A 27,208-nucleotide genomic window follows, 5' to 3' on the forward strand; every position below is an offset into this window, starting at 1 on the left:
ACTTTTGGAGTTTCTTGATGTGAAGTATCTTCATGTTATTGCATGCTATAGTATTAATATAAATGCATTATTGTATACTTCAATTATTGTTTTACTTTTAAAAAAAATAATAAAATAGCCCTTTTCTTTAATTTTTGTAGCAAGTAAAACAATTTATTATTGCATGCAGTTTGAAGATTGAATTATTATTTTTTGGTGTTGTGTTTCCTTTTAATATTTTTTGGCTAACTGGCTTCTTAGGTGGTATAATGCTGGAGTTGATGCCGTCTCGTGTTAACCGTGAAGTCGGCAGTAGCGTTGTCTTCACATGCCTCTACCACAGCAACGAAGCACTTTCAATTGAATTTGAAGACGTACCCAGTTTCGCCTCTTCTTACTTAAGAGCATACCCTCCATATAATAACCATTTTCACAGATATCCTTGGGGAGGAAAAAGATTGTGGACTTTAGAAATAAGACCTGAACACAAACTTGTGAAATGTAGAGTACGAAATATGGAAGGGGCTGTAGTAGGTGAACTAACATCGATGATAAAACCAGGTTCGGGTTTCATTTTGCTCTCAGAAAACAAAATGTGGCCTTCTTTTTTCTTAATTCTCCGTGTAGTAATGTCTCATTGTTACCACTAACAATTCACTTGTGTACTCTGTGCTCAGTTTGATACACTGTCCCGCTTTGATTATTTTTATTATTTACTTCGTTCATTACAATTATTATAACGTTGAATTTACTTTATTGATTACTGCAGATAGTGTATTTGCCTCAAAAGTGGAAGATGGTTCTTCCGGTTGCTTGGAAAGAGATATGTAGATATACAGAGAAAGATATACTTTTGCTCGATATGAAACTTTTACAAAATAAATTGTATTTGCCTCAGAAGTGGAAGATACTTCTTCCAGTTGCTTGAAAAGAGATATATAGATATACAGAGAAAGATATACTTTTGCTCGATATGAAACTTTTACAAAATAAATTTCTTCCTCTTCCTTGATTAAGAACAAAATACAGATACCTTTTTTCGTACAAAGCCATCACTGTTAAAAAATCTATAAATAAATAAATAAGTCGCACGTTATTATTATTTTTATTGCACGTATTATTAAGTGAAAAATAGACAGGTAAAACAAGAATACAAAAAAGTGTTTTAGTGGTATTGAATGCAAAATACTAAATATCAAAACTCTCGCCTTGTAATCATGAATTTACCATTAACAGATTTACAGAGGATTTAGTAACCATTAATCGTAAAGTTAGAAGTTAAACGATGTGTATATATAAGGATACAAAGTTTATTATTTTCCTCATGATGTTAATCATTGGTGTCGTAGTAGTTATTGAAATATGTGAGGTATCAAAACTGAAGAAAAGAATGAAGTCTCATTAGGCAGAATTTTAAAAAATCTATCTTAAATGTAGTGCTTAGATTTCCAAATGAGGTTGTCGAAACCATTCCAGTATTATTAACTGATTTACCTAGAAATTTTGCAGAGATTTCTGTCAACAATATTAATGAAAAAATTCTCGCTCTTTATATCGTGCAATATTACGTTTTTATTTTAAGTTACGTACAACAATTATCAGCATCGATGTAGCTGCGTAAAGAGAAAAACAGGTCCTTTTCGGGAAGAAAGAGGGGAATGAATATGGAAATAACTACACAGATAAATTTAATTCGTTTGAAATTTCACCTCAATAAAAGGAATAATTTTAGCTCTAACTTCCAGTTTACAAATGTTATAAAATTCTAAATAAATTCACTCTTTTATTTCCAATCGATAGCACTCCCTATGATCTAATATTCGCCATTTTTAAATAGATACTAAAATAAACTATGGAGGGATATTATATTTCAAATATTGTAATGCCCACTTACGTAGGTATTCAGCGAGTGTGTCATGCATGGAAATAGATAGAAGTGTAATTAAATTAGATGTTCAATATAGCATGAGAGAAGTTCCTAACATGCGAAAATAAAGCAAGTAGAATAATATTTACTATAATGGAACGTAGTAGTTGAAGGAGAAATCATATATGTGTTGTTTATTTCGACTTGAATTTATATTAATCAAAGAAGTCGAAATAATAATTTAATTAGAATTCTGAAGAAATATTAAACGATAATCCTACTTTAAAAATACAAATAGACGTCTTGTTTCTATAAAATACTGTTGCAATATATTGTTTGTCTGCTTGCTTTTTCTACCAAACATCGCACTTGTTTGCGCAACTGTGTTGTTCTAAATAACTTCTCTAATTATTGACTGTTACACACTAATAATATACAGCACTTTTTAACTGTTAATGGTATGTATTTTTCACGTTAAGCATGTATGTTTTTTTTCACGTTAAAGCATGATTTGTCTTAATCTTGTGAAATTCTTATGTTTGAATTTTTTTACATACGTTTTGATAATAATTCTGTTTAAAATAATTTTTGTTCGTTTTGTTAAAAAAAAATGTTTTGGTGTTGTAGAGACTATTGTTATGTAGTGTGTGTATGTGAGTGAGTGAGTGAGTGTGCATTTAGATATGTATAAATGTATGTGAGGCAGTGTTCATTACAAGTCCTGTGATGTTCCAGTAATGTGTGTGTGTCTTAAGATACATATATATATAAGTAGATGCGTGTTACAGTTAGAATGTCTTTCCACTTTGTGTTGTTTTGTTGTATATAAAGGCATGATTTATTTATTAGATAATGATTTTTTTATACTAGTTGATGCAAAGTTTTATAAAATTTTTATTCAAACTTTAGTAGAAAATGTATTAAATGCAACTTTAAAAGTTTTAATTATCATTTTATATTTGGTGTTATATAAAGTAAATCGTTCAAGAGGTATTAAAGATTTTTACAAAATGTTTCAAGTGAATAAATTGATTAATACAGTAATGATTATAAAATTGAAAATGTTTTATTAAAGTTAAATTTTTAATAGAAATTTGCTGTGCTTTTTGATAGCACGGCTAGGTGTAACTTTTCTGTTATGATATTACAAAATGTTAATTTGAATTTAGAGCATTTCTTTTTCAAATTTGAATATTTTAGATACAGTTCACAGATAATTTAAAACATGCATATTATTATTTTTTTATCAGAATCTCCAACTTCAAGACCACCTACGGTTCAACCTACAGTTCAACCACCAACAATATCTATCTCGATCAGAGAACCAACAATTCAGATAGTGGAAGCTGGTAGCACTGTCCAATACAGATGTTCTGGTAGATCACTAACAACATCTGTAAGTACCGATATCATTGTAATATTTTGTGTATCCTCGTGAAGAAAATAACAAGAACACAGCTCGCACTTAAATTGATGTTTAATCGTTTAAGTGTGGTAATTTTCATTAATATCTTAAGTAGAAAAAGTGAGTAGTTTCGAATCCAAATTATTTCTTTTATGTTCAGTAGTTCAGCACGAAAAGGTTAATTTGATAACCGATTCCTTGTCACTGATCATAAGAAAAAGGCATGTAAGAGCTATTCGGGATCAACCATATATTTCTCGCTCGGCGTTCTCAGGAAGCTGTACCATAATGCATCTTGACTTCAATGTGGGTAAATGAGTATAATGTGTGTGATTCATAATTATGTTAAAATTGTATATATGACATTGCTCTTTTTCGTGCTTATATCTTGAGAATTACGCTCTTGCTCGAAGACTTGAAAATATGTAGCTCATTGAAATAACTTTATCTATAGATAGATATCTCTCCTCCTTCTTCCTTTATACAGATTCTCTTCCGTAGTAATTTCTTAATAGAAGAGATTTGAATGCAATTTTCTGTAATTCATACAATAGTACATTGTTCGTAAGTTGCAAAAACCTCTACCATCTACCGTTGTAGCCACTTTTAAAACACTTCCTGCTACATTAGAAAACAAAATATTTTCCTGGGATTTTTTTTTAACGAAAATAGATTACGAAATTATTACAATAATAAAAACGTAAATAGATATTTTCAAAAACTTGGCTGCAGAATTTTGTCAAGGAAGCCACAGATGAGTTTACACAAATATTACCGGATGGTACCGTACCGTGAGTTGCCTGGGTATCATATGACTCACAAGGTAAAGATATGTGTGTGTTATATTTGGCTCACAAAACGCCGTAGTGTGGGTTATATGGCACTTAATGTGTTAAAGATAGAGTAAGATGAAATTGTGTACGAAGTTCGATTTTTTGCAGTCAGCAGCAGTGTTACCAGATTGGATTACAAGTGGCGGATTGGGCTATTTTCTAAGTGCTCTCGCCACCAAAATTTGAAGTTGGGCGACACACTACTTTTTGCACTACTTTTAATTATCTGCAGGCTATAACTTTTAAGAATCCGTTACTTTCTTACTTTCATGGTTTTATATACTACAATGAAAGTTTTGATTGTTGAGTATTCTATTCAGAATGAACAATAGTTTTGCTAAAACTACCATGTTCGATATCAGTTCAAATCTTGTTTTAGTACTTCTTAATCTCCAAATCTGACAACACTAGACTTTTGTTGAGTTAGGGCTGTTCTAGTATCACTAACGTTTTGCTATTTCAGATAATGCCTAATCCTAATAGTTGTGCGGAGCTGTGTAAACATGAACATTGCAAATTTAATTGTATTACTGTATTTTCCATATTAACATAATGAGTACGTGCAGTTACAATAATAATAATAATAATAAAACTTCCAAAATTCGTAGTTTTAGATGGATAATTTAACAAATGAATTTAAGAAGTGAGAAATAACAGTGAAAAGTATACTATAGACGTTGTAAAGTGTATTTCAGAGCCCACAAAATTGACTTAAAAAAAACATGTCTTCTTGGAAATCAGAAAGGTCGCCTATTTGATACCATCATCGTCTGCCCAGTTCATTGCACATTCCAGTTCTACTGCCCCTGACTTAGTAAGGAGTTTGTTTTAATAAACCACCGCCAACAGTCCAAAACTGCGGTCGCCGTCTGGCCGTTGTCTACCCAGACATCTGACGTATTTTGAACTCCAAGTGTTTACATTAAACATAAGTATATATAGCTGAAAAATAATTAATTTTTATGTTTGAGCTACAAATAGCCCCAAATCCGCTGCTTTTGAAGCAAAACCTCGCTACTTTTTAATATTCCAAACTGGTAACACTGGCCAGCAATATGTAATCATATGTTTTCACCCTGATATTTTTAATAGTAAAATAAAATTGAGACCTGAAAATCTTTTCTTTTTCTCTCTCAGAGAAGGCAAATCTATTATTATTATTATTATTATTATTATTATTATTATTATTATTATTATTATTATTATTATTATTATTATTATTATTATTATTATTATTATTATTATTATTATTATTATTATTATTTTTCAGCAATATTTCTGTTTTATATTTTTGTGGTAGTGCTTCCTTTTCTATTCTTCATTTCTTATTTGGAGTACTAAACAGTTTAAGAAGTGAGCTCCCTCGTGGCTGAGTGGTTAGCATACGCGCGTTTGGTGTCGGAGACTTGGATTCGGTTCCCGACGGGAGCTCATGTGGTTCAGATCCCACGTTAAGTTGTAGGTCCATGTTTCATATAGCTTCGCTGCTGGAAGAGACGCTAAACTCAAAATCAAATCAAATCAATTGAAGAAGTAAATAACATTATATTTACAAAATTTCTGCTTGTTACTTCGTAGGAGCCAGTGAGAATTCGCTGGAGCAAAGAAGGTGGAGAGCTTCCTCGTGATAGAGCTGTGGACGATGGCCAAGGTTTCCTAGTTATCACAGATGTTCGAGCGTCTGATTCAGGAGTATACGTATGTGCTGCTTCTGACGGATTTACAATTGTCATCGAAAGAGCCGTATTAACAGTTGGAGGTGAGCACTTGATAAAACAAGATATTCAGTATTATTATTAATTATGTATAAAGTCTTTTTAACAAATTAATTTAATGTTACAAATACTAACTAACGTTCTGTGAGCAATTAACTTTAAAGATAAATTTTCATTTCATAATAACTTTGAAATGTGGTAAGTGCAGTTTATGTTGTAACTGAAGAAGTATCATCTGAGTCATACAAACATTTCTCTGCGACAAAGACGTTATTTACAAGCATGGAAATTGTCTGTGACTATTATGTATTTGCGAATTGTCGATAATAACAGACGATTTCAACAGGTTTCAGGTGCTTCTGTGTTCTTACAAGAATCAAAATTCCATGTCTCTGCCAAAGTATATGCAATCGAACTTGCTATAAGTAAGTTTGATTCTTATTGGTCTGTTTTGTGTTTTCAGCACTTACTACAAATGAGTAGAAACAAAATAGTGGAAATAGTTTATTTGGCTATTAAGAGAAATTTCAAACTAAAACTTCTAAAGCTAAAAGAAACTCAATCGATCCGTAAATCCAACTGTCGTCAGGTGTGGAACTCATATTCTTCTAAGAATATCAAGATGTGTTAGTTTCAAGAAACATATTGTGAAAACGAATATTCAAAGCAAAGAGAGTATTAAAAAATTGAAGTCAGTTCATACCAAATCGTTTGCTAAATCCTCATTAGTACCTGACTTTCTATAAGTACCTGATACTACAACACTAATCTTGTGAAATAAACGATTGCTAGGGATCACACAGTAATTTAGACTTTTAGGGATATTATAAATGAGGGTTCTTAGCTGTATTATTCATATTAATTATTTACTTCACTAAATGTAGAAATACAGTTTTAAACCGGAACAACGTTTCATTGATTAAATTTTATGAGAACTTAATTGTATGTGCCTTCCTTTTCTTTCATGCTGCAAAGACTTTCCTCAGAGCCTCCTAAAAATACCAGGTATATTTGTTTTAGTAATTAGTACTTCTCTGTGCTTATTATTTTATTTGTGTTTACTGTTAGTTACTCACCGAGTTTCGTTTTATCGTTTTATTGTATAATACAGATCTATAATTGTATAAAATATCTATGATTAACTTTCTTAATAGTGTCAATTATATATTATTACTAATAAATGTTTAAAAAAATATTATATATATATATATATATATATATATATATATATATATATATATATATATATAGATAGATAGATAGATAGATAGATAGATATAGATATAGATATATAGATATAGATATATATATATATAGATAGATAGATATAGATATAAATCAAGAACTTTGTTTGAAATTATATGATTCTCATAAATAGAGATGCTCATATGTGGATACAATTAAATAGAAACCTGTTTTCGACATTATCAATAACGTTCATTTTATAATTGTATAGATCGTAGTCAAAGCGAAAGAGTAAGCTTATGATAATATTTTTCTTATCCAGAAGATTCCTAACTCTTCTGGATATGATGTGGGGGCGCGGTGGCTCAGTGGTAGAGCGTTCACCTCTGGTGCTTGGGGTCCCGGGTTCGATCCCAGCCCCCGCCAAGTGAACTTTGTGGTGGACAAACACCGTGCTCGTGGGTTTTCTCGGGGTTCTCCCGTTTCCTCCCACTTTCTTCATTTCACTCATCTCTCATAATCACCGTTTCCTTTAGCCTAACCGGCATAACCGTGGGACGTAAAACTCAAAGATTTCATTTTCTTCTGGATATGAAATGTATCAATTCTGGAGAGCACAAATGTCATATGTTCAATTTTTCTCAATATGAACTTTGTCTGCTATATTGATAGCTTGATAATTGCTATGTCAGGTGCACAAATATCATATGTCCACTGTAAATTGCTCCTTGGTAATATACAATGAACAGTTGTCGCAAAGGTCAAACTCTCTGCTTTGCTAGGGCACACTTATCACTACGAAACAGTCTCCCGAAAAATTTAGAAAACTAGGCATATGACATTTGTGCTCTCAAGACTCGATATTAAAAGTTTATTCTTTCGCTTTGACTGCGATCTATACAATTATAAAATTAACGTTATTAATAACATCGAAAATAGATATCTATTTTATTATATTCTTATCTGAGCATCTTTATTTTATGTGAACGTAAATTTCTCTAAAAACATTTTGCCAATAATTTTTGTATTAAGAATCTGTTCTACCTTCATCCCTACTTATGTGACTTCTAGTGAGTAACCTACAAATAATGATTAACATAAAAATGTAGATAGTGAGCCAGCTAGTATCTGCAAAATGCAATTAAATGAACTAGTAACTGTTCCCGTATCTGTGCTTATAGGCTGAGCACCCAGATTTCTGGCCTATAAGCAATGGTATGAGAATATGAGAGTGATTCAGAAAGTAACACTTCCAAGGTGATATTTTTATTTGTGTTTGACAGATAGCACCGATACAGACATCAGTGAAAAGCTTGCAATGTCTGCTACAAACGGTGGCAACATTTTACAACATTGTCTTCATTACGGGCAACACACTTGCGCCAACACAAAACAAGGTTTTCCATACCATCGGGGAAGAATTGTAATGGCTGCTTGCGATATAATTCCCGAAATGCTACTTTCACCTCCGCGTCACAACTATAACGTTGGCCCTTAAGGTGATCCTTAAGTTTGGAGAAGAGCCAAACGTCGCAGGGCGCAAGATCCAGACTATAGGCAAGATGAGGCAGAATGTCAACAACGCCTTGCCAGCAGATGGGACAACTTTAAATTTTTTGGCGGAGGAGAGGACGTGTGGTGGTACTCCATCGACTGACACTTCGTTTCTGGGACATAATGGTATATCCACGACTCATCGCCGGTGATGAACGTACCTGGGCGCACAATCTTCCGCAGTCGGAAATTCAATGACAGCCCGCTGTTTCAACCGGATGTCACGAATTGGATGCTGTGGATTGCTCTATTCGTCTGGAAAGAGAAGAGATAGGAAGGTGAAACAAGTGACATTTTATAGCTTAAGCATCAGTACATTAATGATAAACAGTTCAGAATGTTTGCATTACTATTGGCCATGTAGGGGGCTTGGAGGCATTACTTTCTGAATCATTCTCGTATATTTAATAGCATTTTGCAGATACTACCTGGCTCACTTTTTAAATCTTTTGTGTTCTTCATTGTATGTAAGTTATCCACTAAAATTAAAAACGTGACGTTGAGCATAGCGAAGATTCTTAATAATGCAATTATTTAGTACGGGTAGTTTTTATGGAAAAACTGGAGAAGTTAAATAAATTACTGTATATGTGGAACGTTGGGAATTATCAGCACAAAATATAAGAGGAACTTCAGCTAATACGATATGAATCACAGGAGATTTTACTGTGCTTTATTTCTTTAATTTTATTTTACTTCAAATTTCTTCTTGAGCTAGTAACATCGTAAAAGTGTTAATCTGATACATATATTATTTCTAATGAATTCATCCTACAGGTTCTGCACCCTCAGCACCTCAAGTAACTATTGTCCCACGCTACTTGGAAGTAACAGAAGGAGAACCTGTCGAATTTAGATGCCAAGTAACTGGTAATCCAACGCCTTCACTTCGATGGACAGGAGGACAAAATAACCAAATAAATCCGTCCGTGAGTAGAACTAAGTTTTGGAATACTTCATGTTTTAAAAACTACACGTACTTGACTTAGTGCTAGTATTTTAAATCACTCTTGATTTCTTTTTTTGGTCACAACTGTTGCTTCCAAGCATTTCATAATTATTAATGTTTGTATAGCCGCGGTATAATATATGAATAAGGAGGTACGACAACAAACAAAATATTTATGTATAAGTTTTCATGTATTGTGTGCTGTTACATCATGTAAAAATATCTGTTATTTCAAATTTCATTGGTTGCATGTATGATTCTTTTGCAAGTCGCTAACACTCTCATCTTGGGTGCGAGCGATCCCGGGTTCGATTCCCGGTGGGGACACTCGGTCGAAAAATGTAGAATCTTTTTCAGGCCAACCTTTCTGAGTGAGGTTTTCGTGGGTTTTCCTCATTCACATCAAGCAGATGCCTTGATGGTACCTAACATATAGATCCCAAGCCGCTTCCTTCCTTCCCTTTCCTCGGAAAGTGTGATCGCCTAGAGACGTCATCCTTCGTATGTGACGGGCTAACATGGCCATAGATAACCCAGAAATCTAACTTCTAATCTTAATCCTGATACTTTTGTATGGCTCAAGGTTGCTGAAACTTACCTCCAAAGTGAAGTAGATTTAAGTTTTTCATGCATGTGTCGAGGAAAGTACGAACTTTTTCACACAGTGGAAAATTGAAAAAAGAAAACAGAGATGTTAAAAGTTTAATCGATTTGGATAATTTTACACGGTTAGACAGTACGTAGTACTAAAATATTTCTTCTAATACTTATTTGTTTTTTCAACATTCACTTTTTAGTCAAAATTGATCAATTAACACTTGTTTAGTTGAAGTTCTTTTATATTTTCCATAGTCTGCCGATTGTACAGCTCACAGTGCATGATCCTAGGACATAAATTTTACCTTCAACTAATTTGGTTAATTTTACACGATTTGACAATACGTAATATTAAATTATTTCTCCCGAGAGTTTTTTTTTTTTTTTTTTAACATTCTCTTGTTTTAAACTTTATTAGTCAACAACAGCTTAATCATAATTATTTTATATTTTCCACAATCTATGCGTTGTCTAGTTTGCAGTGCATAATTGTAGGACATAAGTACTGCCTTTTAAAGAATAAATCAAATCTTGAAAAGGAGAAACAGAATGAATTGAAAATAAAATAATTATAGAAGAATTATGTTTGTATTCCGCTTTTTATAAATGTTTAACACTATTCGTTATACTATTGTACGATGTATTTTATTTGAAATTTATTTTTTTTATATACGTGAAATTTTAGGCAACCTTTGAAGGTGGCATTTTCCGAATACCAGCTGCACGAGTTACAGACGAAGCAGACTACTATTGTACAGCTACGAATCCATCTGGCACTGCCTCAGAGAGAACTGTTCTTCGTGTTACTGGTAAGAATAGTCTACATATAACTATTCTGATTTCTGTTATATCGATACACATTTTATAATTTAAAATGTTACTTTCTCGTATATCTACTGGAATCAATAATTATCACCTAAATAATAATGAACATAAGTATTTATAGTGTAAGAATAGAGTTTGTACATAACAAAGACATAACTAGATGTAGAATTTCCTCTTAAAATTGTTTTATTTTCCTAGTTATAAACAATCTATTTCATACGCATAATGGAAAGTGTAAATGAAATTCGACGGTATTCAAGGAGTGAAAAAATGCATCATTGAATGCATATGAACTCAGGTCTCCGACTTACCATGTCGATATGTTGGCTAGTAAAGTACTCAAACCATTTAGTCCGTTCCCTGATTATCCTCACAGGTTTTTCACTGCCATTTCATGGGATCTCAGGTTCGGTGTGTGATTCAGATAGGGTAGCATAGCATACACGATAGTCTAACAGCACAATATCATAGTTATATCGATACGATAGCATAGTAGTCGATAGTCTAGTAGTATAGCAAAAAAAGATAAGCCAGAGACCCGAGTTAGATTCACAATCCAGTCGTCCGTTTTTTGTTCTTTAAATATAATTGAATTTGCACTTATAGAAGCATTAGTGTGAGAAAAAGTCAGTTATTTCCTTTCCTTTATTTATTATGCTATATTCACAATGAATGGTACACCGTAGTGTAGTGGTTGGAGCGTTGGATTCATGCCCGGACGGTGCTTCCCCAATTTTCGGAGTCCACCCAGTGTCGCGAGGCAAACTGGGAAGTCACGTGAATAAAAACCGTGACGGCCACTAGACCTAGAAAGCTCCCAATACGCCGGTTAGCGATAGGGCGACGCGGCGCGCTGACCACGCGTGCGTAGTTACGCTGGACGTAGTTCCACCAATATATATGTATATACAGGGTGTTAATAAACTTTACCGACAAACTTTAAGAGGTGATTCCTCACATCAAAATAAGAGAAAAAGTTCATATGGACCTGTGGCGAAAAATTCATAGTTTCCGAGCTAGGGCTGTCCAAAATCGCGATAAAGCTAAATTTCAATAGATCCTATTTCGAATTCCATGAACTATAGATGGTGGTCCTTATCAGCTTAAAGGAAGTCACGCATACGCAATCCAAAATTGCATAATTCATTATTGTTCAGTGGGTGTACACAGTATTTCATACGCGTGAAATTCCCAGACATGCCATCAACCGAATTTTGAGATATGTTCTGACTTTATGATTGGTCCAAAGTAGGCAAACGATAAGTCTTGATAGCAGTGAAAACGGAATCCTTTGGCGTGATGTCGGAAGTATTAAGGATCGTCAGTAGCACGGTCTCTCGTACTCGGGAAAACGCATGGTGCGATGTTTTCTTTCACGCTTACAAGTGAAGAAAACATGAAATATACCGTGACGAAATACATATCATCACACGTTATTTCGAATACAAAGAAAGATGGAACCTTCCCTCCGAAGCATTGGATGTCCATTGTTGTCGAGGTTTACCTCCAGCCTACTTTGGACCCTTCTTGAAATCGGGGTATATCTGAAAACTCTAGGAAACATATCTGAGAATTATACCCTGTAGGGCATACCTTCTACACCTATTGACAATTGCTGAAATATGCAATTTTGGATTATGTATGCGTGGCTTCCTTTACGCTGATAAAAACCACCATCCATAGTTCATGGAATTCGAAATAGGACGTATTGAAATTTAGCTTTATCGCGATTTTGGACAGCCCTGGCTCTGAAACTATGAACTTTTCGCCATAGTTCCATATGAACAACTTCTCTCATTTCAATGTTTACCTCTTACAGTTTGTCTGTATAGTTCATTAACACCCTGTATATTGTAAATTGTTGTAGTGGCTATAAATTGATATGGGTAGAATTTGTAGTTATAAAAAATTGTTACCATATTTATTAACGGTTCTTTTAATAAAATAATATCTTACATTGAAACAAGTGAAAATATAATACGTTATAACGAAATGAATATTTTAAAATATTGCGAAAAAATTTTCTTCTCTAGGGATCTCGAGGAAGGTATTTATTAACACATGTGTTTTGTATGCAAGGTTATGTTAAGTTCTATAAAGAGCATAAGTAGTTCGGATTTCTGGTTAAGTTGTATTATAGATACCATTTTATGAAACTTTGTTGCTGAAAAGGAATGGAAAATCTTATCTCAATTAAATGAAATTTCAAGGAAAGCCTTTCTCTCTCCATCTTGCCGTATGATTACGTAAGATTATCTCATTTTCATACATTTTAATTTATTGTTTTCAAAGTTAATAATAACACGAAAAATCAAAAAATGGCCTGCACGTTTACACAAAATAGTCAAATTAATACACAGTTTACTTGATTTTTATTAGGCTTTCCATTAGTACCGATTTTGTAGTAATTACTTCTTCTTTTCTAAAATTACCCCGTTATCTGCGTAAACTCCAACAAAATATATTCATATTGTAGATAATGAGGGTAGTTGGTTCAGTCAAAGAGGAACACACGGTGGATTTTCTTTCTTCTCTGTTATCAAACCCATACCGACATTTTTGTTCTGAGAAGGTAGCAATCCTAATTAATACATAACTTTTGGAGAAATAAAAGTACAGAGAGTTAACTTGCTAGATTTGTTTATGTTTATATTTATTTTCTGTAATATTTGTTAATAACTTATAGGAAGAAGAGAAGTGCCTCCAGAATTCTTGCCTGATGTTACTGTCGAGCCCTCAGAATACCAAGGATACGTTGGAGAAACTGTGAGGTTGACATGTTCAGGAGGACGGGGACGACAATTTACCATTCGGTGGAGCAGATCAGGAACATCTTTGCCTCCATCTGCTCAAGAAACTGATGGTATTTTAACTATCTTCAACGCGTCACCCGCTGACTCAGGCATTTATATATGTACTATCACCACTCCAACTGGTACAACAGGTCAAGAACAAGCGCGAGTTACAATACTGTCTCATAGGTTAGTATGTTTTTTAAATATATTTGATTGGATATGTACAGTTTTATTCATATGATATTGGTATATTTGAACAAGCACTGGAGGAAGATATCGAGAACAAGAATTTTCGGAAACCCAAAAATGCATCAAAAGTTTGCGATCTTGGCCAGTAATTAGTTTTAAATCAGTTTTCGTATTTTCTACGAAATAAACACATCATACTCAGTTAACTGGCAGTTTGGGTTAGGTTACACTATACAGTGAAACCTGTCTCTGTTGGCCACCATCGGTTCCATCGAAAAGTGGCCAACTTAGACAGGTGGCCAACTTACAGAAAATAAGTGTGATTTGGGTATTTTTAGAATAGGATGTCTAGTATTACTTGATTGTAAAAGTTTAATAAGCAGTGGCACGACAACTACTTATTTGGATATTTTTAGAATAGGATGTCTAGTATTACTTGATTGTAAAAGTTTAATAAGCAGTGGCACGACAGCTACTTATAAATAATGTATATAGAGTAATCATAAAAATATACAGTACTAGAAAATATTACTATAGTATGTAAGAGCGCCGATTTCTGTAAATTTGGGGGGAGGCATTCAGATGCAGAATATATGTATATATATATGTATATATATATATATATATATATATATATATATATATATATATATATATATGAAGATTTTAACACAAATTGCACTCAAATTATACCAAATATTGTATACTCATTAATAAAATAGGGGCCACATGAGCTTTGGGGGGCCCGGGCCCCCTCGGTTCCCCCAGGATCGGCGCTCTTGATAGTATGTTTAATATATATGCATACCTTTCTCTTCCTGAAAACTAGTCTGGTACATTGGATTATTCGGATTGAAAACACAATAACACAAACAACCATGAAATATAAGTGTATGTACGCAGTTTATTGAAATTGATATTATAGCACACTGAGTGATTCAGATTGAAAACAAGAAAAAATAAGTTATAAATTGAGAAATTCATATGCAATTTATATGGCTTCTTTTCAGTTGTTACTGAATGGTGGTTCATTCTAGACATATTTGCTTTATTCTTTTTGGCAGATATGCACATTCTAATATTGTAGTTAACTACCTCTAGTTGATGAGGTAGAAGTGTTTCCCTCGAAGCAAAAGATGTTTTGAGAAAATCTTGAGGGAATTCATATCTCAAAACCTCCGCTACCTTTTAACATGCATCAGGTGCCAATAAATGACAATTGAGTTTTAACCTTGAGAATTTTCCGGAATTACTAAAGCTTCCCACTGATGAAAGGAACCGATATAGCTAATGGTTTTACCAAAACAGGGTAAACAAATACGTACAACCATTTCCTGAATTCCTGTACGTGCTTTTTCTTATTCACATCTTCCTTCACCACCCTTTTATGAGGGTAGTGTTCTGGCCATTGACCCCCAAGAACAAATCGTGCGAATCTATGCTTCTTTGTGTCCAGTCACAAATACAGAACATCTGCCTCTCATATGGGAATTTGAAAGAGTTATGAAAAATAACAAAACTGTATTTTTCGTGGCCAAGATACGCAGGTAAATTTATCATTATCATCATAGGGTAAACATTGCTTCGGTATGGCCAACTTCCAAGATAGACAGGTGGCCAACTTATAGAGTAGTAAGCAACGAATGTCTTATGGGAAAATGCAGGTTCAAGACTAACTAGGCCGAGATAAGCAGGTGGCCAACTTAGAGAGGAGGCCAATTTGACAGGTTTCACTGTATGTAGTTCTCCAGATATAAGGCCTACAAGAAATTTTTTGATTGAAGTATATTGGATCAGGGGTCACAAATTTTTGAATGGACCCTAAATCGAGTTTTCATGTTTTCTACGGAATAAGCACATCATACTGAGTAAACTGAGAAGTTTTGGTTCGACTACACTACATATAGTTCTCCAGATATAAAGCCTACAAGAAAATTTTTGATTGAAATATATTGGATCTTTTGATCTAGAAAAAGACTTCATTATATAAGTACAGCAACCTAAAGGCCAAAAATATGTTGAAAGATTTCAACCAATTCTTAGCATGGAATTAAAAAGAAATGAATATATGAATATTCATTAATAATAGCCAATAGATGTAAATATGTAATATAAAATTAGCAAAGTTCATTATAAAAACAAACTAGGTAAAATGTGTATTGAACGAAATCTTTTCACAATGTATATTTGCAAGTAATAAAAATATGTATAGTACTTTATTATACTTTATTACAATATATCCCAAAGTGAGTTACATTAAAATGCTCTAGATTATTGATGTCATAAGCATGATAATAATGATTCAGTAAAGTTAGCGTTATCTGTTGATAAGTCTTATTATGTTATCTGTTATTGTGGATGTTTATTTTAACTACTTCTTGCATAACAAAAATAAATCATTCACCCAGTGTAATATGTATATATATCATGACAATACGCGAACGAATTTGATCTACAGTATTATTTCCATTAAGGGAAACATATATATTAGAAAATATTCAATCTTAAAACCCTTTGAAAATGACCAAAAGACACAATTTCATTTTAGAATTCTTCGAAATAATAGCAACAAAAGCTTGAACTATTCGTACTTGTATATTAACGTATTAACTTTTTTCGAATAGTACTGTAAAAAAAAAAAAAAAATCTGTTTTATTTTTAAAATATTTAGCTTATTGCCATTTTAATGTATTGAAATATGTAGTGATTGCGTTAGTAATGTGATCATGATAAATGGAGTATCTACATTCTTACCGTGTTAATTTACATATGTTTATAATTATTTTGATATTTCTTTGTTAGACTTCCACCTACTGTACGAATAGAACCAGATCGACAAACTATTTCTCAGGGAACAAACGCTGAATTAAGATGTTTCGCTACTGGAGATCCAACTCCCAATATTCAATGGAGTAAAGTTGGGGAAGAACTTTCGAGTAATGTTCAAGTAAGTTTATTATAATATTGTAATAATAGTAATAACTTTAAAATATAAAAATAATAAATTATTTACTTAAATACACAGGTCAAATATATATATATATATATATATATATATATATATATATATATATATGCAGTAATCATAACTACATCATTAACACTGTGTCGAAAAATTTACACACGTAAGAAGAGAAATCTTTGAACTGCATTATTATTAGTAGGCAGATTTAGAAATTATTTCTGTAAAAGTTTAGATACTCGCTACAAGAAATGTGACGAAAACAAATGATTTGAAAAAGTACAGTACAATACATAAGTACTTTTTTTTTTAAGATTTTGTATCTGGAAGAGTGTCTTGCGTATACATACGTTTTTTTTCTTTATTTTAAAATACAGTTTTTTTTTTCAATTCGAAATTTTGATCTCGAAGCGTAACGTTGAAATTTGAAATCATTTTTTTGTAAAATTTATGTCCGTTTTTCCAGGGACTTAAAATTCAGAAAAGTAGTTATAAACTTTTAATGTACATTTCTGCATGTGATATATGTATACATTTGTCTAAATATTGAGTAAAAAGTTTTTGTAAAAAAAAATGTCCGAAAGGGACTTTAAACTACCAAACAACCAGCAATGGCTCTTCATTAGAGGCAAAAAAAAAAAAAAAATGTTTAAAAAATTTAAAAAGTTAAAAAAAAAATATCAGCTTTACATATTGTATAGAAGTTTTCAAAAGCTACATGGACAATTTTAATCCAGGAAACTAGCATAACCTGATGACAGTAGACACCAAGATGTCAATACCATTGTTGGACAACAGTTATTTCCTTTCATAAAAAAATAATAATAAAAAAATAAGAACTATTACTATTGTTTATTTTAATGAACAAAGCTTCCTTATGTATTGATTACTGCGGATAGCAAAAGAAACCAATGTGATAATCAAGATGAGGAATCGAACTTGGAATACGTTCAGCACCCGTGGATTGACAGCTTTGCTAATGTCAACCTGAATGCATACAAAGCTATCTGTACACAAATGCTGTTTTCCCGTAAATCGTGATGCGAATCAAACAAAACGAGGTTTTGTTCTAACCTCACCACAAACAACCGCAATAAACCACTATATTAGATGTTATGGATTAAGCAATTACAGATACAACATACTGCGATGAACTATATACCTAACAAGCACAAAGGAGAATCCTGAATTAAATACACACATGGTCTAATTTTCTATACTTATATTTTTGATATTGTTGGCTTTCTACCTAAGATTTTTTCAATATATATATATATATATTCTTGAGTAGTGATTATGTACAGAACGTGATACAAGTCCGATTACCCCACAGATGCTTAAGCACAAATATATGCAGGTCTCACTATTTCATGTCCATGTTTAAGAATAAAGTAACGGTCTTCCCGCTTCTCTCAAGAATCTAAACTCTTCCCGCCCATGAGTCTAAAACCCAGGCATAAAATGAAGTCTCAAACCCCTCACACCGTACGAATTTTTATTCATCTCGTCTGAACATGTATTCTCATTGGCTGGATCATTATCATGACGTGTAAGAAAGATGTGTGAGAATACATTATCAATAGATCTCACGGGTGAGGTTCAAACGTGAACAAAGAATGCATCATAATGTAAAAAGAAAGAAAATGCAGAAATGAAACGAAATGCACTTCTTTATTCTCAAAATTAGTTCATAATAAAGATCAGTGTACCTACAAAGTTCAAGTACCTCGTTTAATTTCTCTTTTCCGTAAAATTCTTAAATCTTTAATATCAGATATTTTATTTATGCTAATGTTAATAGTAAAAGTACCACAAAGAAAATTCAAATTGAAGAACGTTTATTTTTATTTAAGATAAATGATACATGTGATTTATTTAATGGAAAGAAAATACACATTTTGAAATTAATAATTAATATTAACAGATCACTGGACAGTTGCTACGGATCATCAATGCATTGGTGCGAGACAGAGGAGTATATGTTTGCACTGCTGAAAATCCTGGAGGAACTGCACAGGCTTCTGCTATTGTTGAAGTAGAACGTAAGTTATTGTTTTGGAACCAATAGCAAATCTTGTAACTATTTATTGTTATTTTAAACAAACTCCATGGTTCTGGATAATCATAATAACATTTAAAACACAGTTCTGACAAACGTATTAATAACTATACGTTTATTATTATATAATTAATATATATAATATAATTAATACTATGTCTGATGAAGAGGACGTTAGGTCCTTGAAACTGTAACAAAAAACGTATAGTTATTAATATAATTCATTTTGTTCTGGTCAGAACTGTGTTTTAAATGTTATTATTGTTATTTAAAGTGTGGTTTGAATATAAAGCGGGAATTCTTTTTTCTTACCTTATGCATGTAACGTCTGTGCAAAAATCAAATTAAAACTGAGCATATAACCGTTATAATAAAATAAAATTAAAATCCTTTCACATTGACGTTAACACTTATTACTTATTCCCCTGCAATGAATACTCTTTATAGTTCATAAAATTCTTACCATCACATTGCCAAAATGAACACTTCCCTTTCATTGTAACATCCGGTACAGAAGACGAGAGAATATCATCTCTTCAGCATCGAAGCAATATTAATATTAAGTGACTACAAATTTTCTTTTAATAATATCCATAAAATTTCTAAACCGCTCTTCTATGAAATTTTGATCTAAACTCAAAACAGCTGATATTTCCAAGAACAAGAAAATAAAAACTACAATATAGTGAAGGACATGTTATTAGATGACCCCAAGCTTCTAAATCCCATAAACTTTTAAACTTTGACTTTGGTGTCACATATTATGGCACATATCTTTGATTAATTATTGATTATATTAATAATTTATGGCAAATGTTAAACATCTTAATTTTCCAGTTTATATAGAGCTAATTTTGTTCCTGGTTTGCTCCCAAAATAGCCTTTTTATAAAATGTACAGGAACTTAGAGCACAAGCTCCTACATTCATCAAAACTTTTACTAAGTACTTTCCGAGCCTGATGAGAATTAATTAACTAACTTTCTGTTAAAAGATAGTGGTTGTTTTTTTTTCCTAAAATTGTTTCTTAGTGTAAAGTGAGTTTTTTCAAAACATAACAAATATTTTAAAATGTTTTGAGCTCTTCTGAAGACCTGTTTAACCAAAGGAGCGTAAATCAACAGCTAGCAATTTTGTTTCGTAATTAGAATCCCTTAAGTACAAATTCCGTAGCTGGTTAGCCCAAGAGCTGTTGTACCGAGTGAATGTTGGATGTTACCGTTAAATGCTAGCTAAATCTCTTACAAAATTGTTGCCTATTTAGTGTTAACAGTACTTTAAAATAAATAAATAAATTTAAAAATTGTGTTCATGAAACATGACATTATACTGAGCAGTAACATACATACATACACACACACACACACACATATATATATATATATATATATATATATATATATATATAGCGGATCCAAGAGGGGGCTATAGGGGCTATAGTCCCCTTGACGCTCAGGTTTACATCGAATAAAGTGGGCTTCAGTCCTGCTTTACACTGAATAAAGCGGCAAATTGGTTCAGCCCCTCCCTTGATGATATCGTGGATCCGCCACTAATATATATATATATATATATATATATATATATATATATATATATTTGAGTAACATATTTAATCTCCTTCATTTCCTTTCCTCAAAACCTTATCATCTTTTACTGAACTGAGAAAGGTATATATGTATGTGAAGAGGATGCCTCATTTTAAATTTTGTTATTCTAGAATGGTGCAGTATTCAGATTAATTTTATTGAGCTTATACTATAATATTGATTTTAAAGTATTTGTTTTATCGTGTTTTCATTTTACAGATATTTCTTAGAGTATTTGATATTTGCAGGTCGAGAGCCTCCAGCTATTGAGTTATACCCAGAAGCGCAACAAACAGTTGTCAGCGGTGGAAGCGCAATATGGCAGTGTCGTGTGATAGCTGGCATTCCATCACCTACTATTCGATGGACACGTGTTGATGGGAGACCACTGCCACCTTCAGTGGAAGAATTACCTGGAGGAGTGATTAGGTAAGTACTCACTTTGTCTTATGAAAGAGAAAAAATGGACTCGTTCAGTTTAACTTCTCTATTATATCGAATATGGAATGCGTCAGACTGTGTGATAGAGCAGTGTTTTCCAAACTGTGCTCCGGCTGTAATCCTCTTTAGATTGAACATTAGTCTAAAAAAGACAGAAAAAATAAAATTCAAGTGAATTTGAATCACATACTATAGAGAATATCAAATAGATGTAGATTGTGTAAATTATATATTATACAATTTTAATAAGGTAAAAAAATATATACAAGTTCTAATAGCTTATATAGATATTTATTTAAAAATATTCTTGAGAATCTTCAATTGTTAGAAGGAAACAAAGTAATGTGCATTATCTTCTTAAATATAAAAATTTTAATCAATAATATTAAAAAAATAAAAACATACTGCATTAGCATATACTTTAAAAACCTAACAAAAATAATAATCAAATATTTAAAAAAAAACTGGTAAATTTACTTTCGAGAAAGAGAAGAATAGGGTGGTCCGTAGAATATTGAGATTAATAAAATGGTCTTCGAAAGCTTGAAAACCGTAATAGTATATTTTCTTGATTGTAGGGAATATTTTGAGATCTATTTTAAAAATACATCTTGGTGGATACATGCTAATATGACTATAAATATTTTAAGCAGTCGTGTTTATTTACTTTTTTTTTATAACCAGTTGTTTTAAGATAGTTCAATCGAGAGAAAGATATTGTTTCCTTTTTTAATTTTTATTTTTATTTTATGGTATATTCTCAACTCAAGTGACCTGTGTGTAGTAGAACTTTTTTTTGTTAAGTAAGCCACTAACTAATTTGTTTTTCTTTCATGACAATAAATTGTAATTCTCGATTTCAGATTCAACAGAATCACCGAATCGGAAGAAGGGCAGTACATTTGTAATGCTGTAAATGAAGCTGGTACCACAAGTGCTGTTGCTACTCTGGACATTCAATCAGTTCCTCGCATCACGACTTTCCCAAGGAATCCTTTAAATGTCAGAGCTGGAGAAAGAGTCCGTCTGGAATGTAGGGCCGAGGGTGATCCAACACCTTCTGTGTCGTGGGTTCGTCATCGACCTCCTGTTTATCCTGATGTGTAAGCAGCAGTTAATTATTTTATTATAGTTCCTTACCATTTCGCACTGAAACTGTTTTTTAAAAAAACTTATTTTTTATTTATTAAAAATGATTCCTTAGAACTTTTAAGATTTCCTATTGTACGCAGGCTTTTCTCTGGAACTGAAAAGCCGATACTCATGCAATGAAAATATAGAGTTAATATTTATAGAGAAGAAAATTGAAGAAATCTTCCTATCAGTAGAGTACGCAGAATTTCATCAAGAGCAAGGAAGGGTGCTCAAGTTCCAAGTTTCAGGATGGATATGTTTTCAGGATTCTTATATATATATATATATATATATATATATATATATATATATATATATATATATATATATTGGCGTCAACACATAAACTTTAGGGGGACAGACTACCGAGGGGACTTGGGTGTATAGAATACCTTCAGGAAAGCGGGGGGGAGGGGCGGTACGGAAGTTCTCTGCCGAAAAAAAAATTAAAAAAATATTATTCGTAAATTGCATTGTAAAGCATTTTTGACTTAAAAAGCAAAAAAAACTAAAAGTTTTTGTTTTATTTTTCCCCTTTGATAGTGTATTTTTTGCGAGGGAATGTAATAAAACACACACACACACACTTTACAGTTTGTTTATTTAAACAGTAAAATTCAACCTTGTTTTACAATTTTAGTTAAGCGACACCAAGTGTAGATCAAAAATAAAATGAAGATAAAAGGTAGTGTGACGTGAGTACTCAGAAACAATGAAGTTTGGAAAGCAGGTTTTTAGGCCTATAAGCTTACAACTAATGTGAAAGAGCCTCAATAATGTGTGTTAAAAATTAGTTGAAAATTATGATTTTTTTATTATTAGCTAAATTAAACTCGCTCTGCTGCTCGCTATTTAAGTAAAAACAGTTTGTTACTTTACAGTTTACTCCATCTTCATCTTGGTAGGACCAAAAATTGACTGCCTTTTCTCACAATTGGAAACAAACTTTTGTGCTACTTTTTTTCATACTCACTTTGTCTAACATTGTTTTGTGAACGTAGCAAACTGCTACATGGTTGAGCCTCTTTCGAGTCATAGTTGACCTAAGATACTTGAAATATTGGTGGGGACGAGAACTGTTTTACAAGTATCACAATATTGCGAGCGGTGATTATATTCAATGAGAAAAAGCAGAAACGCTATTACTCACCGCAAAAAAATATGTAGCAGAATTTTCTTCTACATACAACAGGTAGCGCTTTTGGAAGATGCAACTTCCTTCTTCAGCCTGTGGTAGACTTCAAAAAGGATAAAAAAAAAAAACCTGAAGGAAGGTTAAAAAATGGTTAAAAGGTTAAGATATGTAAAAAACACATCTTCTGTCAAACATTAAAACACACAGGAATAGAAACTCACTAAACTTTGCATGTAGAAGAAAATTCTGCTACATATTTTTGCGGCGAGTAATAGCCTTTCTGCTTTTTTTTTTTCATTGTTTCACAAGTATTGGGGGGGGGGACACGTACCCGGTGTCCCTGGTGTGATTGACGCCCGTGTACATATCTTAATGTGGTAAACATTTATTTTTTTCAAATATCTTCTTCAAGCGGAGTGCAATTAAAATCCGAAAAGTCCTTCTTTGCGTACGCCACTGGTTCCTGTACAAATACTTAATAAGATGAAATAGAGTGAATTGGAAATCAATGTATTTTATGTCTATATCTTTGCTTCGTTAAATAGAGTGGAACTTTAAAAAAAATATAGCAAATGGAAGTCATGGAAACATTTTTGAATACACGAAAGTATGAACGAACATGTTATGTTTCAGATCACCAATAGGATATGAGTATACCCAAGCAGACGTAGCAAAATTAGGAACAAAACAAGTTAGAATTTGTACTTACTGCCTAATTAAGTTTAAAACATAAATATACGAATGAAGCAGAGAATACTGTCACATTATCTGTTCTTCTCTATTTAATAAATAAATTAGTTTTCTACCGGTACTTGTGGAACCTACGGAAATGATGTAGTCAATGCGAAAGGAGAAGAAATGAACAAAATAAAGGTTTAGATATAGTAGAACGAAGGTACTGTATTGGCCCGAGAATATAGTACAATATTTTTTAGTAGAAAAATGATTTAGTAGAAACCATACTTATAATCACAGCCTAGTCCTTTACACTTTGTATATATAAGTGTAAAGGAATAGGCTGCAATTATAATAGAGTGGCCCAAATTTAGGTATACAGACCTGCATCGATCAAGTGTGACGTTTTAATTGATTAAGATAATGGATTTATTTGCTTTGATTTGTTCCGAGCTTAAGTTATAAGTGAAAATAAATTAAGAACAGATAAGGAAGAAACTAAGTCAATACTTGTATGGATAATAATAAGTAAATGATATAAGATGTCATGACCGATCAGTACGGGACTGTATATCTACTTTTGGGCCACTGTGTATATTGCAATATAGAATGATGAAATTTGGCACAATTGTATCTTTCCTGTACTAACCTACAGGAAAATTACCAGAAGTGAATATTTTTAGTTTTTAAAGGGTTTAAATGGGGGATGAAGAAATTCCCATGTTATGTAAATGGGCGTTTTCTTGAGATAAAAATCTTATATTTTAGGCAGTTGAAATACGAAAAGAAACTTGAAATTCGGTAGAATTGGTGGTTTAAGAAGTGCGAGTGCGTAAGCGGAGCAAACGCGGGGGTTTTGGGGCAAAATCCCCAGATGGCCAAATTCAGGAAATATATATATATAGATAGATAGATAGATAGATAGATAGATAGATATAAGAAATGCGAGGCCGTAGGCCGAGCAGACATGGGGGTCTGGGGGCGGAGTCCCTAACTAGCCAAAGGCTAGTATATTTTTAAAACAAAAGATAAGTTTTCCTGGAAAATGTTATACCTTAAGTTTTGGCAATATTCAAAAATAGGAAACTATTTTCTGACCATTTAGCTCATATATCTGTTTGCTGTTTTCTTGCAACGTTACTTGATTTTGATCAGTGTTAATTTCATTAAAGATTTTAATATCATCAGCACATATCAAATATTTACAGGTTAACTTATCAGGTAAATCATTTATAGAAGGTGAAAACAGTAAGTGACTCAGGTTAGAACACTGAGGTACTCCAGATGTTATGTTATATAAAGAGGAAGTCTAGCCATTATACGTAACTCTGAATTTTCTGTCACTTAAATATGAATCTAGTGTGCTTGTACAGCCTACTTGTTAATAAATGATGAGGCAGTTATCGAGTGCTTTTGCAAAATCAAAGTAAATAACATCAGTTTGACTATCAGATCGAATAACAGAAAATAGACAGTGCCTGAGTGCATGAAAGTTTGTAATAACTGATTTAACATTTCTGAACCCATGTTGATTATAGACAGTGCTATACAAGTAGTTTTACATTAATTTTTGAAAAAAAAAAAAAAGAAAAAAACATGAATAACAATAATTATAGAAATAGGCCTATAATCATTAATATTATCACCATTGGTTTTGGGCGTGGGTGTTATAGCTACCACCTTCTAAGCTTCAGGATAAATATTTTCATTTAAGTTCTAATGAAACAAGGATGCTAACACTGGTGAAATTATTTCCACCACTCCTTTTATAATAAAAACACTTATTTTCTATACGAATGAAAATGAAATGAAATGAAATCTGTAAGTTTTACGTCCCACGGTTATGCCGGTTAGGCTAAAGGAGACGGTGATTATGAGAGATGAGTGAAATGGTGGAATGAAGAAAGTGGGAGGAAACGGGAGAACCCCGAGAAAACCCACGATTTCTATACGAATGCAAATTCGATATTTAAGGATTTAATAGCATCTCGTACATTGTAATCAAAGGTGGCTTCTTCTCACATAAGGTTTCCGATAACGTCAAGTAATTATTTATATTACCATTAGTTCGAGATGTCTGATAAATTACTCGCAAATAAGTTTGCCAACAACCCATAATCAGTAATCAAGGAATTATTTTTAACAATTTCAGGTATTTTTAACTTTGTTATTACCCTTAGATACGTATCTCCAAAATTTCTTGGGATTACTAGTTAAATAATTTTCTATTTTGTTGTGGGGTTTGCCATCTTTCAGTTGAATCATATAGGCTTTACGGTAACTGAAAGTAATAAATAGTCTTTATAATTGGATGCAATTTTACACTTTTTATAAATGGTTGTGAAAGAATTGATAGAATGAGAAAGTGGGAGGAAACGAAAAAACTCAAGAAATACTACGAAGATGATATTGTCCATCACAAACACATATAGGCTGGAATCGAACTTAGAAGCTCTAGCACCAGAGGTGAACTCTCTGCCAATGGGCCACCGTGATCTGCAATACAGAGTTACGTATTATGGAAATAGACAATGACGATTCTCATTGAATTGTGTTTTCACTTGATATATTTAATTGTCATACTTTTGTTTCTTTATACCTCCCGGTTCCGTAAGCAAGATACTTTAATTACGAATGCGAAATTGGAGGGTAGTTACAACAGGAATGAATGTTAGGAGCATAAACTCGAGTATTTCAGAGTAAGTATCTTCCAATTCGAAAAAGAAAGAAAAAAGAATACACTTCACTTTAAAGATAAGATTGTTCGAATTAAGTGCAACTTATAAATAATAAGTTTATTGATATTTTTTTATCTTTTCTATAACAGAGCTCGAGCTCCAGAGAGAGAAACGCCAGAAACAGCCATTTATGAAATAACACGCGCTTCAATAAGTGATGAAGGTTCCTACAGCTGTACAGCTAGAAACGCTGCTGGTGTTACCGAGGAAAGAGTACAGTTGATTATAGAAAGTGGAACGGATGGAAATATTCTCCTGCCTGATCGTCCTCTTCCAGGACCTGGTATTCATGTACCTAATGACGTGTTCACAGTTCCTGTTGGTGGCAGAGCAGAAATGAGATGCGAAGTTCGAGGTAAGTTAAAAAAAAAAAAAAAAATGGTTTATTTTCTTAAGGCTCTATTTTCATCAGCGGGGCTAGGTGAACGATTAGGTCTCGTTTCATAATCGGAGATCGGAGTTTGAATTCCGCGGCCAGTCATCCTAATTGGGTACTTCTATGCATTTTCCCAGTCTGCAAGATGATTCTTCTAGTGATTCCTGTCAGTGTGTTGACTTAGACCACTTCTAAATACTCGTCTGA

General features: G+C 32.6%; 1 protein-coding gene across 29 annotated transcripts in view; it reads left to right on the forward strand.

Moving 5' to 3' along the window:
• The window catches only part of trol (terribly reduced optic lobes), a 1,284,884-nt gene that overhangs the window by 1,169,610 nt on the left and 88,066 nt on the right, over nucleotides 1-27,208 (forward strand). For 28 of the 29 annotated variants that reach the window (XM_081736787.1, XM_081736791.1, XM_081736768.1 and 25 more), the window contains 11 exons: nucleotides 3,097-3,242; nucleotides 5,663-5,843; nucleotides 6,775-6,804; nucleotides 9,316-9,467; nucleotides 10,770-10,893; nucleotides 13,596-13,890; nucleotides 16,696-16,840; nucleotides 18,780-18,897; nucleotides 20,751-20,931; nucleotides 21,807-22,046; nucleotides 26,715-26,980. In XM_081736787.1, coding sequence (XP_081592913.1) covers nucleotides 3,097-3,242; nucleotides 5,663-5,843; nucleotides 6,775-6,804; nucleotides 9,316-9,467; nucleotides 10,770-10,893; nucleotides 13,596-13,890; nucleotides 16,696-16,840; nucleotides 18,780-18,897; nucleotides 20,751-20,931; nucleotides 21,807-22,046; nucleotides 26,715-26,980 — 1,878 coding nt within the window. The remainder of the gene's footprint in view (nucleotides 1-3,096; nucleotides 3,243-5,662; nucleotides 5,844-6,774; nucleotides 6,805-9,315; nucleotides 9,468-10,769; nucleotides 10,894-13,595; nucleotides 13,891-16,695; nucleotides 16,841-18,779; nucleotides 18,898-20,750; nucleotides 20,932-21,806; nucleotides 22,047-26,714; nucleotides 26,981-27,208) is intronic. The other variant, XM_081736771.1, reaches the window with a different exon arrangement.

This window comes from Thermobia domestica, chromosome 13, assembly GCF_964235325.1.
Source record: "Thermobia domestica chromosome 13, izTheDome1.hap1.1, whole genome shotgun sequence".
Lineage (NCBI taxonomy): Eukaryota > Metazoa > Arthropoda > Insecta > Zygentoma > Lepismatidae > Thermobia > Thermobia domestica.